The sequence below is a fragment of the Leptopilina heterotoma genome, unplaced genomic scaffold (genome assembly GCF_015476425.1).
Source record: "Leptopilina heterotoma isolate Lh14 unplaced genomic scaffold, ASM1547642v1 Lhet_353, whole genome shotgun sequence".
In the NCBI taxonomy this organism is placed as follows: Eukaryota; Metazoa; Arthropoda; class Insecta; order Hymenoptera; family Figitidae; genus Leptopilina; species Leptopilina heterotoma.
Window position 1 is genome coordinate 371,797 of NW_025111035.1, and position 16,481 is coordinate 388,277.

Below are 16,481 nucleotides of genomic sequence, written 5' to 3' on the forward strand. Positions count from 1 at the left end.
TAAATTATAAGAATGATTCAAATTGTTAACTTGAGGTGAATGGTAATGGAAAATAATTGTAGTGTTCTCCTTCTTTTTGAAATGTATGCAAATAACTTTCATTCAATTTCACTCATCATTTTTTAATTGGAAACTTTTATTCGCAAAGCCAGTTGCGATATTTACTCGACTGAATTTTTACAATGTGTCAGTGGTGTGACTACGCCTCTGACAGACCCTTCATTGCGGCAACCCTTTCGATCGTAGGGGGTCTGATTAAAATAGTAAATATTTTTAAAACATATTTTTAGTTCTATTTAATAAGTGTTTATTTCTTCCAAGTAAATAAAGTAAAATTCGTATTTTTATTAATATCTCAAAATTTATCTTCTATGGATAGAGAACAACGAGGTCCAACTTAATTTATTAATATCTCTATCCTTGTTACTTTTTATGGAACTTATATAACTAATTTTTATTATCTTTTACTTTCTAGAGTTTTAGATAGGTATAGGTTCTTATTTAAACATTTTTTTTAAGACTATACACATTTCTAGAAAGGATCCTAGATTTTATGCATATTCCTCATAAGATTCTATAACTATATATTAATTTGCCACAGAGTGAATATTTGCCCATTATGTAGACATACCTGTGTGGAAATTGAAAATTGGTCCTAACTTGATCCTACCTATACACCTATACATTGCCCCTTTATTAACTATAGATCCATTGTTGGAAGTATACTGCTGGGTCCTATAATGTTTTGTGATGCAATGCTAGCCTGCTGCTAACTTGTGTATCTAACATAAGATTAGAAAAAAATTTAATTTAATTAAAAGAGCAACCTATTGCATATTATATATCTACCTACATTTCAAAAAGATATTGCCGCCGCTCTTTCAACTGATTATAACCCAGCTGGTCAATAAAGTGTCCATTATTACACTAGGGCAATAATGGGCACTTTATTGACCGCTGGATAAAGTGACCATAATATGCCTGAGTTGCATAAAGAATTTTATGAAAATTTGTATTTTCCAGTAAGAGAAAATTATACTTAAGAAAATATATATTATATTTAAATTAAAATACAAGAATATTTTCAGATGATGTTCAGAAGTTAAAGTCATAGTTTATAAGTTTAAGCTCAATATGCAAAGTTATTGTTATAAAAAGGATCATACCTTTGTCTCAGGCCTTCATTGTATATAAAAAGAGTATTCTCTACCTGCTGGAAGTTTTGTCCCTGATTTTTATAGGGCGCCTGGTCTACTTGATTTAAGGTAGTTACATATAACTTATTATAACTTCGAGGGGTGGTTTCTACCCTTTAAAGCGGATCATGCCAACTAAAATAATACGTGTTTATTATTAGTCGACGCTCTTCTAATATTTTTATTAAATTACTATTTATAATTACCATTCTTTATCAATTATTATTTAATTATTATTTATAATTACCATTTTTTTATCAATTATTATTTAGTAGTTTAATTTAAAAAAAATGTTTTGTAAAAAAATACATAAAATGTACAGTATCGTGGGGAAAAGAGATTGTTAATAAAGAAGTAACAAATTTATTTTGTTGTCCTAATAATTCAAATTTGTTGTGATAACAATAAGTCTGTTTAAGCAACGGAAAATTTTGTAAGAAATAACAATAACAAAAATAACAGAAATTTGTTAGTTCTATGCCAACCTTTCTTTTTCCTTCGTGTAGAATTAAATGACATACGTAGGGGAGAGTCTCCAGTTATGAGACGGGTTTCATTTTTGACCCGTAAATTGTAAACGGGTAAACGAAATTGTAAATAAAATACACCGTTCAAAAGGTAACAGAAATACGCAACTTTTATTAAAAGAAAGTATAGTGTTTCGATGAACTCAAAACATGTTACGATACATTTTCCGAGCACATCGCTTTTTTCAACAAAAAAAAATGTCTCCAGTTGTGAGACACTCATTAAAAATTGCTAAAATTTAATAAGTTTGACATAAAACGTTATGTTCAGTAGAAATAATTAAATATATTAATAATATATATTATTATATACTAAATAATAATATTTATTCGCCAAAATATGACTATCAAATAAACACAATTAAATAGCTTCAAAAAGAGCATTAAAATTGATTTCTTCTGAATCAATTGACTTTTATCTACTTGACATGCCCAAAAATACTAGAAAAAAAATCAAAACAACATTTAAATAGTATGCCTGCAAAGTCGTATTTTTTATGCTGCCCAGATGGGTGTTGACACCGTCTCACAACTGGTGATATGCTGTGTCTCACACCTAGAAATTGGCGCTATTTTGAAAAAGGAAAATTAAATTATTTTCAACCGTAGATTGGAACAATGCAATATTGCATCACAAAATATAAGGAAAACACTAAAAGAAAATACATTACATTTACCTTTTCCAATTAATTAACTTGGAAAAAAAGTACTTTGCATTTATTGAAAAAACGCTTTTTAGTCGATTATCACACACAGTGTTGGTATTTAACAAAAACAGTTTATATATCCGCTTCGGCGTACACGAAAAAGTTGGCTCATATAAAAAGAAATGTTTTTATATAAACCAATCGGCTTTTTAATATTGCATGTTAAAAATAATTGACTGTCTCACAACTGGAGGTGTCTCACAACTGGAGACTCTCCCCTACTTATGTGATCTCGCATAGTGATAGAGGGTGGAACTGGATTCTTATTGACTCGTACTACTTAACTAGTTCCTCTTCTAACATTCATGTCTCGTATTAATTGTGAGAAAGTTAACAGACAGACATTCTGCAGTGCTTTGACACTTTCAAATTTCACAGAATCAAATTTTCAACTTTCCGAAATGTTTTCTTATCTTTGACAAATAATGAAGTATAATTACAATTAGTGCCGCAGATAACAAATATATCAACCATTTGAGTAACTTTACACTAAAGCCCTAAAGGACAACCCACAATAAATACGCGAAAGTCACTCGCGAACCAGATGTATGGGATAGAGAAGGACACAGATATATGTCTGTCCTTTTCCAACTCATGCTTCACGTTCGCGAACGACTTTCTCGAAGGTATAAATTGTTCGTTGGCCTGATCGCGTTTCTATTGTGAATAGGGCTTAACTTTGTACACGCATTTGTGCCGATCACATGCGTCATTGGGCCTTAACATATTCAAATATTGGGCCTGTAGAACGTAAAACGAAAATCTTTACCTGAGAGAGAAAAAGGCGGAAATTAGTATAATATTAAAGTGGTCTTACGTGTTATCAAAGTATCCACTGCAAGGTAGATATTGAGATGATATTACATATACTTTCGCTTTAAAGAAAATTCAATGGGTTTTCGTTTCTATTTCCCATTGTTTACACTTTTTTAAAAAAACTTTCTGTTTAGCATTTTATATTACGTGTAATATCATAGTAAGATCACGCTTATAATACGGGTAAATATTAAGTAATAATATCAAGATATACGCGATATCAAAAATAGTACGCGTTCTTTAAGAAATATTAAATGTAAATAATTAATAAATATACATAGTGAATTAAATAAATTAATAAAAAATAAAATTTATAAAAGAATTTTAATTGTAAAAGTAATTGAAAAGAAAATTTAAAAATAATATTGAAATTTTCCTCATTGCAGAAATATTTCTGAAATGTATCTGAAACATTATTGTTCTGGGTGGAAAGTTTAAATAAAATCGGTGATTTATACTTTGGCAAATTTACTTGTAAATTGAGAATATTTGAAAGTATCAAGAGAGTTGAATACTGTCTCAGAGTGGGGATATTAGAATAAGAGTGAGAACGAGGTTAGTCATCTGTCTCTATTTTCAGAGAATCGGAGCAACAGGGAATACCTGCGAATACTGCGGGAGAGTTGAGGAGAGTATCAGCGAGTCTAACGATTTGTTTCGAGCGTCCACAGTAAAGAAGGTCTATAATTTATTTCTCACTAGTTTCTTATTTACAAGGACTAAAATGTAGTGCGAATAAGACTAGTTTTAGTTTTTAGACATATTGCAGTTTCGGAATGGAAAATGTAAATTATGTTGATAGTTAAATAACAGAATGTCATTTCTTATATCAACTTAATTAATTTTAATTCTTATCCGGGAAGAAGAGATCGTTTAAAATATATTAAAATGTTTACACAACATTTTCAAAATTTTAGTGCTTCAAAATTAAAAGCATTGTGAATTTTGACCATATTTTTACAGTTGCAAACTTTTATGCTGTTCAATACAATTAAATTGATTTCAAATCCAATCAACCTATAAGAATTAAATTCCTACAAAAGTAAAAGGATTATAAATGTGTACAGACAAATGATCTCTAAAGGAATTAAAAGATGATTGAATTATCATTCAAAAATTATACCTATTAGTTTTTGTTAATGTGCTTCAAAACTCTGATACCTAACTGTCAAGGAAAATAGTGATTAATTTCTTCACAGCGCAATGAGTACTGTGCGAAGAGCATTCAAAACTTATATTATTTAAAATAGGGAACATTATTCTTAACAGAGTATTTTATATAGTACGTAATGACGATTTAAATTTTAATGGTTTTGGATAGTTTTAATTTTTAATTGGAAAGTTTTCTTTTCTCATAGAGAAAGTACAGGGTTCATGAAATGATAATAAGAAGTTTTACGATTCAAAAAATATGAAAAGTTACTACAACTTGTCAGCGGTTTATATATTAAAACTTTTATCTCTGGAACTATTATTAGACATTTTTTGCATTTCATATTTTGGTATATTCTACAGATCATTGTTTTATTACATCTGACTACAAGATTTTTCCTTAAATCTTTATTTCAATCTTCTTTAATTTTTCTTTTTTACCAAAAATGATACATTCGGAATTTCTATAATCAAAATTCTTATACTATACTTTAAACAGCAAACTTATTTAACTGCGGTAGCAAACTTTTAGCTACAACAGCCAAGTACCTCTATAAGCGTGTGCTTAATAGTTTAAATTCAATCGGTTTTCATAGAGCGCATTCACTAGCGTGCATTATCACTATCATGCTGTTCTCTCTCACTTGAATGAATTCATGACTTGTCTATACATTTGAACCTACCACCACAGAATGGTGGAAGTCACGCGTTTTAGTTTTCGGTTCTATAGGAATTTGCAATATTCAAAATCTTTTAAAACACTGAACAAAAATAATTGTCAAATTACAATTAAGATACTTTAAAAAATTTGTCGCAGTACCCTACACTTCTGAAAGATCTTATTTTTAGATATTAAAAAAGACACCTATATTTTTACACTATAAGCCTTTATTTCTTTTACTTTAATAACTTTAAACGGCTTTAATTCGAAACCACTTTGTTCTAATTTGACCAATTTTTTTACAGTGAACATCTAGAACATTGCTTATAAAAGTTAAAATTATATATAAAAAGAAAACTTCTATAAGTATTATTTTTAAATGCAACTAGAATTTTTCCTTTGCACATCAAATTTTCAGTCATTTTAAAGAAAGTTGAAAATTATTTCTAGTTTGACGTTATAAGATCGTTTTGCATTTATTTATCATGAGCATGTCTACCTTAGAGGATGTACTATTGGATTTACAGCCCCAGGGTCTGTGGAGATCGATTTCTCACGTATTCAAATTCGTTGTTTCAGATTTTTATAAACAACATTTAAGGCGTTTTATCATCGCATCTATTGTTCATAATTTAAAACAATTCACAGAAAATCAGTAGTTTTTATCCATTTTGAAGAGTGAAAAGAAGGAGCAACAGAATTAACCCTATATCAAATGTCAATTGTTTAAATAACTTCACATATAGGATATAGGTTAACCTCGTTTGAAGGAGTAAAAATGACCCAGCTACAAAAACTACACCCTATTTTTTACTGTGTTATTTAATAACATTTAAAATGCAATGTTAAATATTTACAAAATAACACTTTATATTCAATAAAAATGTGATGCTTAACTTTCTACTTTGTATGTCAAAATAGTCAAAGAATTAACAAAAATTTTAAATGTAGCTATTGTAAACTATAGACATAAATCAGACGGCGGAATCGATTCTGTCTTGCTCAGTGTTAGATTCAAAATTCAGAACTTTCACATCTCCCTATATCAAAGCAAAAAAGGAAATAAGAATTGGCTTACTATATGTATATACGTTTTTATCGGTTTGCAACAACTTTTCCACATTTTAGATCTGCCCTGGCTATAAAATATTAGTCTCAGTTAAGAGGATGTCTATGATATTTGCGTACAGCACAGTAGTGTTTATCGATACCTTCCCGGTTTGCACTTGTCTCGTGCACGGAAACATGCGTAAGACAGGCTCTAACTTGGAACATATCGAATGCTGCTGCGTATACGAAAATGGCACATTCATCAAATGGACGAGTTTTCAGTATATCATCTATTCAAATTTCGTTCAACATAATTTCAAGTTGTTCATTTTCTTAAATTATATAAAATGTTTGTTTCGGTATTTTTATTTATTAAAAATATTGTTTAGTTTATTGATGCTTTTATTCAAATGAAAAGCTTAAAATCAAAATAAAGTTTAAACTCTTCTCCCAATTTAATAACTTCTTCTATAATTTCTCTTACTTTTTAAAACGAATTATTCATACATAAATTATTACATATAAATCTGCTTGAATTTCTGTTTGCAATATTACGCGAATATTTCCTTTGGAAAATAATAATATTGAGTTTTTGTTACATTTTTATCAGATTTAAAATTTATAAGTCTTAAGACATATAGCTTTCATTGAAACCTCATAGGATCTCTTGACTGCAACGTCAAGGGATGGTTTGGGGAAGATTTCACAGAAAGCTTTAGAGAGGTTTCTCAGAATCTTCCAGTGCACGGAGAAAACGAATAAAGTATAACTTTTACTATTTTCAAAGTAAAACTTACACTGACAGAAACTTCTGCGCCTTTTTGTCAATTTTTACTATTTCTGGAGTAATAATTGTTATAATCGAAGTACATTTTTGGAAAAATTAGTAAAAATGCACTTCAAGCAAAATTAACTTTGAAAATAGTAAAATTTGACAAACATGCGCAAAACTGCCTGGAAATGTTAGGGGAATATATGTATAAACCTTAACAAAACCTGGAATAATCAGAAAATTTTTATTGGAATCCTGGAAAATTATTGTTTTTAAAAGTTAAATAAATAAGCTCAAGTTTATTCTTGAAATCTAATTTTACTTAAATATACAAATTTTTTATAAATTTCTTCGCAATAATTATCAATTATTTTCATTAAGTATATTTTTTATTTTATTTTCTAATATATATTTGATTAAAGAATTTCCGAGTAATCGATGAAATTTCGTAAAATTAAATTGTAAACAAATAAAAGAAGTGTAAATTTTCAAAGAAATTTTTTAAAAATTATTAGAAATAATTAATTTAAAGAAGAATTTTAGTTTTAAATTCTACAAAATAATTGAATTGAAATGAAAATAATTTTTATGAAGTTACAGTAACAATATTCTTATATTAATTATAAGATAATGATTTTATCAGTTGGTCATCTTTATAATTATTATAAAACATGAAGATATTGATTGCTTCGAGTCGAAGACTCGGAGTGATTGATTTCTTCATGATTTATAACAATTTTTTTAAAATTGTTTAATTTCAAAATGCTTTGAATTCGAAATTTTTGAAAATCTTAATTCTTATGAAAAAATAATAATGATTAAATATTTATTTTAAGAAAAAGCAATAGAACATTTTTCTATGAGTATAATCATTATTAAACTGAATGTGAATATTCTTTAAAGTCAAGGAAAAGTCAGGGAAAAACAAAATTAAATTTTTGTTGGCAACAAATGTAGTTTTTTTTATATTATAAATTTTTGAAATTTTTTTTTGAAACTTCCATGCATATATGTTTTCTTTGTGTAAGCTTCTTACAAGTTTCCAGTGGAAGCTTACTTTGGGAGGAATCAATCTTCTGGGAAAGCTTCCAGGTGATTGTCATGCTGTGCGCTTATCGTCTCTTTCTTCTACATTAGAGTTTATTATATTTATTGTTAATTTACTATCAACTTTAATAATTTTATTCTTGACTTGATCCAACATCTCACCCATATTTATTCGTTTTTTGCTCATCTCAGCAAGAGTTACAATTTTTTGAAAGATCTGTGTAAAATTGAAAATGAGATAGATCCACTTTAATGTACGTTACTTTAAAACAATAGTTGAAACAGTTTGTAACTTTTGTAATGCTTTTAAAAAAGTGGAATAAGTAAATGGGAGAAATCGTGATGCGAATAGCTGTGCTGACAAAAACTTATATACTATAAAGCTTAACAGTATCTATGGGTCCGAAAAGAGAGTATATTTTTAGATTACTGTTCAATTTTCCGTTCGACTCATACTTGGATCCCTCGAGCGACATTGCATATCAGTAGTAAAGGAGAAAGATATGGAAATTTTCAATTCGAACAAAATTTAAGAATTTAGCTGGTACGGGTAGAATCGCATAAGATGCAAGATATGTATTAAGCTAGCAACCAGAAAGGGTGACTTTCATGACAGAAAGGGGAGTATGTATGTGACGTGTGTGGCAGCCATTGCGAAAAGCTAAGAGTGGTTGCCAAGCAACGTCTTTTAACCCCCACATACTCACACCACTTTCGACCAACCTCCAAAAACCTCCTTGAAATCGCGGTTCATCGTCATGTATGCCAAAATTATACATCTGCCACGTTTGCTAGTCATGGAGTTTCAATTTTTATATACACGTCTCGCGTCTACTTAAACTTCACTAAATGTTCAAACAACACCTTGCGATACTTAGGTATCAAAAACCCCATCCGCATGCACCTGATTGCGTCTTTAACCCTGTCAACAAAATATTTTCAACTCAAAGTTCATATTTTATAAATCTAAATATAAAAACTACTCTTACTTATTCATACTCTAAGAAAAATTTTAATTAAAAAAGGTGAAAATTATCTTGTTTTCTAAGATTTTAAATTTATTTATTTCAATTAATTTGGAAAATTACTACAATTCTCAACACCCCTGAATTGGACAGATCATAAAATAATTAAATTTGTATTCCATTAATGAAATAGACTTTGTAAACTTTTAATTATAAAAGTTTTATAATGCGTTATGATTTTTAAAATATAGTTTCTAATTTTTTATTTTGCAAAGTTTTCATGAAAACTTTTGTTCTAAAATAGTTCAATTTCTAAAAGTTTTCTTCTATTATTTAAATCTCAATTTCAAGCAATGAATTTTAATTTTTAATAAATTTTAATTTAAGACTATACAGAAATTGATTTTTGTTATTTGTAAGAAATTTTAGCAGAATGAAAGATTTAACAATAGTGTCACAGTACGATAATTATTATGTAGGAAATGAAAATGAGGATTAAATGAAGAAAGTTAGTTCTATAATAATGTTACAAAAATACGAATGATTATTTCTAGTGGATCTAGGTGGAACGCGCAAACTAATAATGAGAGTTGACAAAGCAGGATAATAAATAAAGCCATTCAGTAAGTTAAAAAAAACATATCAATGTATAAGATTTACATTTAAATTAGGTCAAGTGGAATTAACATTTTTAAATCCCTAACAGCAATAAATATTTCAGGATATCCTACGGACATCCAAGTCATATCCGGAAATAATTATATCCCTAGGCACAGTTAAAGCAATATCTTATTTTAAGGCAACAAGGCAGTCTTAAATTAAGATGCAACATTTTAAAGACAACCAATGTTGCATTTACGCAATGAATTTTTGAGGATTTAACATCGAAGCAAACAGTTCTTAATTTAAGATTTACTTTTTACTGTGGGATGTCCTTAAGATACCCATAGACGTCCCTGGGACATACTGTCGTGGTAAGTTAGAAAGTCTATAACTGCTGAGTTGCTTTAAGGTTGTTTTTCCCTAAGCTTTCCAAGCTAATATCAGGATAAAAACAAATAACAGTTATAGACATTTTTATTTTGTATGGCAGCATAGATGCTGTAAGTGAATTAATTCAAAAGTACTATATGTAAAAAATAACAAAATTTACTTTTAACGTCAAGATGAATATATATCATTTGTTCGCCTCTGGTTCATTAAAGAATTTTCATCAAGAAGAGTATTAACTTACAAACTATGTATACCAGACTGTATTACACTTGAAAATACATTTGAGAAATGGATTAGTACTCACTAATCCATTTCTCAAATCTAATCCTTTTTTAATGAAAGACTTGTATATTATCTTCATACATTCCAATTCGTACTTTGCACAATTACAATATTTATAAATATAAATATATTTATATATAGATGCGAATACAACATGAATGAATTAACTTCGAGTTACAATACTTTTTTGAACAGAAAATCAATTAAAAATACATTAAATTTTTTAAAAGTATTTTTAATAAACAAGGGTACTCTAAACTATTAAAATGAAACTTGAAATTTACCAGTATAAAAATTCATTTACAATAAAAGAAGATTGACGTCATTCTTGAAATGGTATGTTTCCCAAATCGATATCTCTTGAAATCTAACATCGACAAAATGGACCCTATTCACGTCAACGTATAAACGTATATTACAATCTTCAGTTTAGAAATGTATTTAATTTTATGATTATTTAACATTTGAGTATAAAACTAGAAGTCCACTTTTGGACTGAGGGAAAAAGGGTAATAAACAATAAAAATAGGATAATAATTATTTTCTTGTAAAAATACCTCGAATATTGTTAAAAAATGTTTCTGCAAATATTACCCAGCAGTTTTAATAAAATATAGGTATATAAATGAAGATTGTATCTGGTACAAATTAGATAAGTTAATATAATTCTACCAAGGGGTCTATTTTCACTCGTTGATTCACAAATTTCAGAAACTATTTCATAAAATTAAGTGAAGAGTTCAGCAATTTTACATGTGAATTAAAATTGCAGAAATTAAAAAAAAATTATTGACAAAGGTTAATATAACTGATTTACATTTTTACTGGTCAGTAAAAGTAATGATTGGGGTCACATTACAAGTGAGACGGAGGTTCAAAAAGTATATGACGCAGATTATAAATTAAAAAAAACCTTTGCAGTGGTCCAGTTGTTTTTATTAATCATTGGTAATTTTCAAACAATTTTCAACAAACTAAATATGACAAGTAAGGGAACTGTTTCACTTTGAATTATTAAAAAAACGTAAAAATAAACTGAACAATACTTTGAAAATTATAAAAATTTGTTTCTTATATCACAAAACACGAAGTGAAAAAACACGCATACTTTTTACACTGAAGAAACAATGAACCCACTTATCCACCTATAAAGTTCGCGAAGGAATACTAACTATGATCCAACAGGTTTGCGCATGGAAGTTGGTAATTTCCCCCTTGAAACCCACCTCTAATCGTTTCGCAAATATTCCATTTAAATCAACTGTCCCAAGTCTCCCCTAGAGCTATAAGGTACTGAGTCAAGTAATTCTTTCAGAGTTTTCGTCAATTTTTAAGTATCACATCTTATTAGTTGTTCAACGTTAATTTCTTACAATTATAGTATAACTACTTTTTAAGGGCATTATCTTAAATTAATAGATTTTAAATATCAAGCAAAGACTTGTCATAATTGAAAGGAACTTAATTTTATCATTTCTAAACAATTACTTGTAACCCCTATATTCAATTCAATGGAAATAATAACAATCTGATAATCTCGGTAATTATCAGATCGTATAAAACTACAATATGAAAACAAAAATGATCTATTACTTGAATGCAGTCATTAAATGATCGAAGAATTGATTTTAAAACGTATTCTTGTTTTCAATACAGAAATTCTTCTTGGGTACAATATTAATATATAAATCTGATTATGGTTAAAGGTCTCCTCTTAAATTAACTAAAAGTGTTCCTAAATCCCCTTATAATATTTTTATTTGAGGGGGATGTTGTTATTGCTTTTTTATATAACTTCACATTTATTTTCATATTTTACATATATATGAGTAGCTTTCTTTCCCCGTCAACAATGAGCCTCTTATTCGGATATATGTTTTGCCAATGTGTAAAATTCTATTCTATCTTATATATAGTCAATTAAAGCATTTATATTAACAATTAATAATTATAGAAATATAAAACTATAAAAATATTATAATAATAATAAAAAACTAATTTATTTTAAAAAATTCATATAAAAATGATTGAAGGTTAATCAATGATTGTCGATTACGGATTTAATCATTGATCAACTTTTAAATAAACTGTGTTGGTAAAACCGGCTCTAAAAGTATCAAATTCATAATTAATTGTCAGTTATCAATGGAGTAAGTTATAATCCAACCCCAACTTCTGAAGGTAAGAAAGCTCACACTGCAACATGTCTGACTGTTACCCTCTGTTGGGTGCAGCTTACGTTTACATAGATAGATGCCGCCTCAGGACTATGTTCATGATTTTACATTTTACATCTGTCGGTAAAGACGATCTATTGATGTGAACTAAACTTTTCCATTGGCGCGGGCGAAAATAATTTGACTGAATTTCGTATGTCGGATATCATACCTACAGAATGTTATATTTTATTAATTGACAAACGTCAAAGGAAAATGAAATTATTAATGTAAAAATCTCTGGATGTTAAAAAATTATTTATAATAATGTGATAATAATATTTTATTTAGTAGCTATTGATTAAGCAGAAAAGTGAATCGAAATCAGAATGTTAAGAAAGTAAGCTATATTTTAAATTATATTTTTTAATGAATTGTTAAATTTCAGTAATCCAATCAGTTCACTAACAGTATTTTTGTTTTAGGAACTAGAAATTAATCATCTCGACTGCTGAGGACATCAATTCTACTGTTTCTAGTTCTTCATTAAATGATTTTATAATTCTGATTGATTAAAATCCTACGTAAATGACACTTGTGCATGCAATACAAAGAATAAAGAGAATTATGCAAATCTAGGTACTGTTAAGTTTAAGAAAACTTTCAGTGCTGTGTTTATAATAAAGTTAGCAATTCTTTAAGCCTCTACGAGGTTAACAATTCTCTTATGATGCACTTGAGCACAAAAGTGGATGAAATGTGAAAAAGATCTTAAAATTGAAAATTGAAAAATAAAAAATTAGAAGAACAAACACAACATTCTCGATGAGTTTGATCAGTTCGAATCACAAAACTAGACAGGCTGTAAGGATTGAAGAGGCTTAATAAGTACCAACTACTTTTACAAAATAAATTATTAAAGCCAACTAGTAATCAACAGTACTTTTGCGTGGGCCATGGACATTTTAACTATAATAATTGCTTAATGTTAAGGTTTGTTATGAAAATTATTAAAACCTACTACCATCTTATCTTCTAGTTTAAATACTTTTTACTGTATTGCGCAATTACTAAACTTATATACTGTTTGTTCGTATCAATTTAATTTAATTGTCTTTAACTTAATTTGGAATCATTGTAATTTCGTGTAATGTCAGTCATCGAAATCATGTCTTATATCGAGACGTCGAGTGATCGTTTGTGTATAAATTTCTTTTAATTTGCGTACAATATATATTTTGTTTTATTAATTTCTGACTTCTTATTGACCATTCCTTAACCTTAAATAAGTATACAAAATTTAAAAAGATTCTTAGTTACAAAGTATGTGACAATTCTGCTTTGTTTTTTACACTATTTACTTTTTATGAAAATTTATTAACTTTATAAGTAACTAGAAGTTAGTGTCATATGTTTATTTTCCAATCTGCATCATCTTATAACCACTACATGTTAATTTATATTAGATGGGTCCTTAAACATCTCTTTATTACACAGAGCATTGCCGAAAATGTCAGGATGGTTAATGCGCAGCTTTAAATAGCATATAACACTAGTTTTCAGTATATATTAACAAATCTGCTTTATTGTTGTAAATAAATTTTAAGTTTATAATAAATGGTATTCATGAATTTTGTTTTTCTTAAATTAACTCTTTTTGTTATAGGAATGCTAGTAAGAGGATGTCCAGTTCCTGACCATGGTCGAATCTCTACATTAAAATCAAATCTACAAAATCTTCTTCACCTCGTAATGTAGAAACACCACTTTTAATTCTTTTAAATGGAAAAAGGATATATGAGTAGAAGAATTCAAGATAAAAAATTAAATTGGAAGAAGTTTTGACATAAGAACGTCTACATATATCTGTGGCAGTATTTAATAAAAAACAAATAAAAACTATTAAAAAGGACGCTTTTCCCAAAATAGTATTCGAGAAAAAATGGATTAGTTATGCTGTTGTACGGTTGAGAAAAATTTTCCAGGATGAAGGAAAGATAAATATTTTTATGGACATACTTTAAATCACTTCCTATTTAAAAAAAATCGTCAATTCTAAGAAAAGTTACAAATTATTTTGGATATATGCTGCACCTGAAAAATCTGCATTCTGTACTATCTATCTTCTGTAAGTTAAATAAACACTTTCATAATAAGTTTAAAGAAATTTATATTATTAATTATTTGGTACTTTCTTATCATTGCAATAATATAGAATATTTTTTGTATTAAAATCTATGTTTGAGGGCCATGTACAAATTACGTAAGACCATTTTTGGAAATTTTAACCATTTCCTTCCCCCAAGTAAAGAATATTATATAAATTAGTGCCATTCTTTTGCTGGTCATGAAAAATAGCTGGACCCTCCCTCATCTTTGAAACCATACGTAATTTGTACATGGTCCCGTAATACCGTTATCATTGGTTACATATTACTATGACTGAATGTAAATATAATTCAAAGCTAAGTCAACAATTATCGGCATGAAATAAAGTTGAACATAAGCAATACATTGTATTGTTTTCTTATTACTTTTTGACCTTATTGATAACAAACAAGAGCACACAGCGAAATATATAAGAATGTGCTGAAACTATATTCCACTCGGAAATGTTCATCTTTCCAAACTCGTATCATAGTCTATTTTTTTATAATGTTTTGGCATTCAGATGTTGTTAAGGACAATATCTTATTAAGAACACGTGTTAACTGCTAATTAAGAACAGAGTTCTTAATTAAATCACTAAGTTGTGAATACCAAAATCGAAATCTTTTAAACGATGGGTTCATGAAATTAAACGCTTCTATTATTTATTATTACTTTTATTGTCTTTTTTTAAGTATGTATGAAGAATTGAATCAACGTCCATAAAAATTATGAAAAAATAATTGTGGATTTTGTATAAAAAACAAATACAGTCCACTACGTTAATAGGGCCGCTTCCCCTGATATTCGCTCGAACTCTTCTCCCACTTTTTGTCTAATGTTTCAAACCTTATAGATTCGTTGTCGAATCTCTGATGATAGGGCCGGGGCAGAGGGAGAAACTCTTTTCATGGATTTTGCAAAAAGTTTTCAATATATTCCTCAGCTACGGAGGCAATTAATTTGCACATAACATACCTAATCTATATTATTATAAACATTTTCCAACAACTTTCATTTAAAATTATTCAAAACTCCATTAATCAGATAGCGGGAAAATTTGTGTTGTAAAACTGTGACATCATAATGTTTCAAATGCTCTTTTAAGACTTTAAAAGAGAATTAGCTGTTCTATATCATTAAATACTCTGTTGTTGATAACGAAATCACACCTTTGTTTATAAGAAATAATGTTTTATATAACGCAATTATTTACAAAATTGTTTTACATAACTAACAAATATTTTATTTTTTTGTTGCAGGTAAGGAGACTAGAATATTCAAATAGACTTTCTTTCTGGTGCCATCTATATCAGTGCGATATAGATGAAAAACTCCACAAAATATGCAAAGAAGGATTTTAAAAGAACAACACAATAGGAAAGATGCATTAAAAAATCTATTTATCTAAAAAAAATATTTCATAAAAAACAATATCCTTACACTCGAACAAAATAAAAAAATAATTAATCTGTTTCTACTATCTGTGTATATATTTGAAATAATTAGATACTTTTTTTATTAATAATATACAATTGTAATATTAACCTTTAGAGGACCTTCTGATAAAGCTTTTTATCGAATTGACTTCTTCTTTACAAATTTTTTAAAACAAAAGTTACTAAAATCTGTGCAAATTTATTGTCCCTCTAAAGGTTAATATACAAATTATTAATATACAGTAGTACTTTAATTTATTGTCAACTGCTTAACAAACATCTTGTCAAACTATACCAAAAAGACAGATAAGCAAATGTGCATAATTTAATAAAGTTATAGCTTAATTTTTAAAAATAATCGTACGAACAAATCCTTTACAAAATTTTTGTATTTTATGGTTTACTTATTAAAACATAAGTTTTTCCAAAATTATAATTAATTTTTATTATTAAAAAGTAATTAAAGCAGCTCACTGGCAATATTAGGAAACCATTAGACTTATGAAAGAATATACCTGATTGAATACTCATGCACATGAACCTGCGCATATTTATTTTATTTGGTTTAAA

General features: G+C 28.0%; 1 protein-coding gene across 6 annotated transcripts in view; it reads left to right on the forward strand.

Moving 5' to 3' along the window:
• LOC122505377 overlaps positions 1 to 16,236 on the forward strand; it is a 30,960-nt gene extending 14,724 nt beyond the window's left edge. For 3 of the 6 annotated variants that reach the window (XM_043616933.1, XM_043616932.1, XM_043616935.1), the window contains 3 exons: positions 3,827 to 3,925; positions 13,991 to 14,452; positions 15,735 to 16,236. In XM_043616933.1, coding sequence (XP_043472868.1) covers positions 3,827 to 3,925; positions 13,991 to 13,999 — 108 coding nt within the window. In that variant the 3' untranslated portion in view covers positions 14,000 to 14,452; positions 15,735 to 16,236. The remainder of the gene's footprint in view (positions 1 to 3,826; positions 3,926 to 13,990; positions 14,453 to 15,734) is intronic. The other 3 variants (XR_006301915.1, XR_006301914.1, XM_043616934.1) reach the window with 1 other exon arrangement.
• The last annotated feature ends 245 nt before the right edge of the window (positions 16,237 to 16,481 follow it).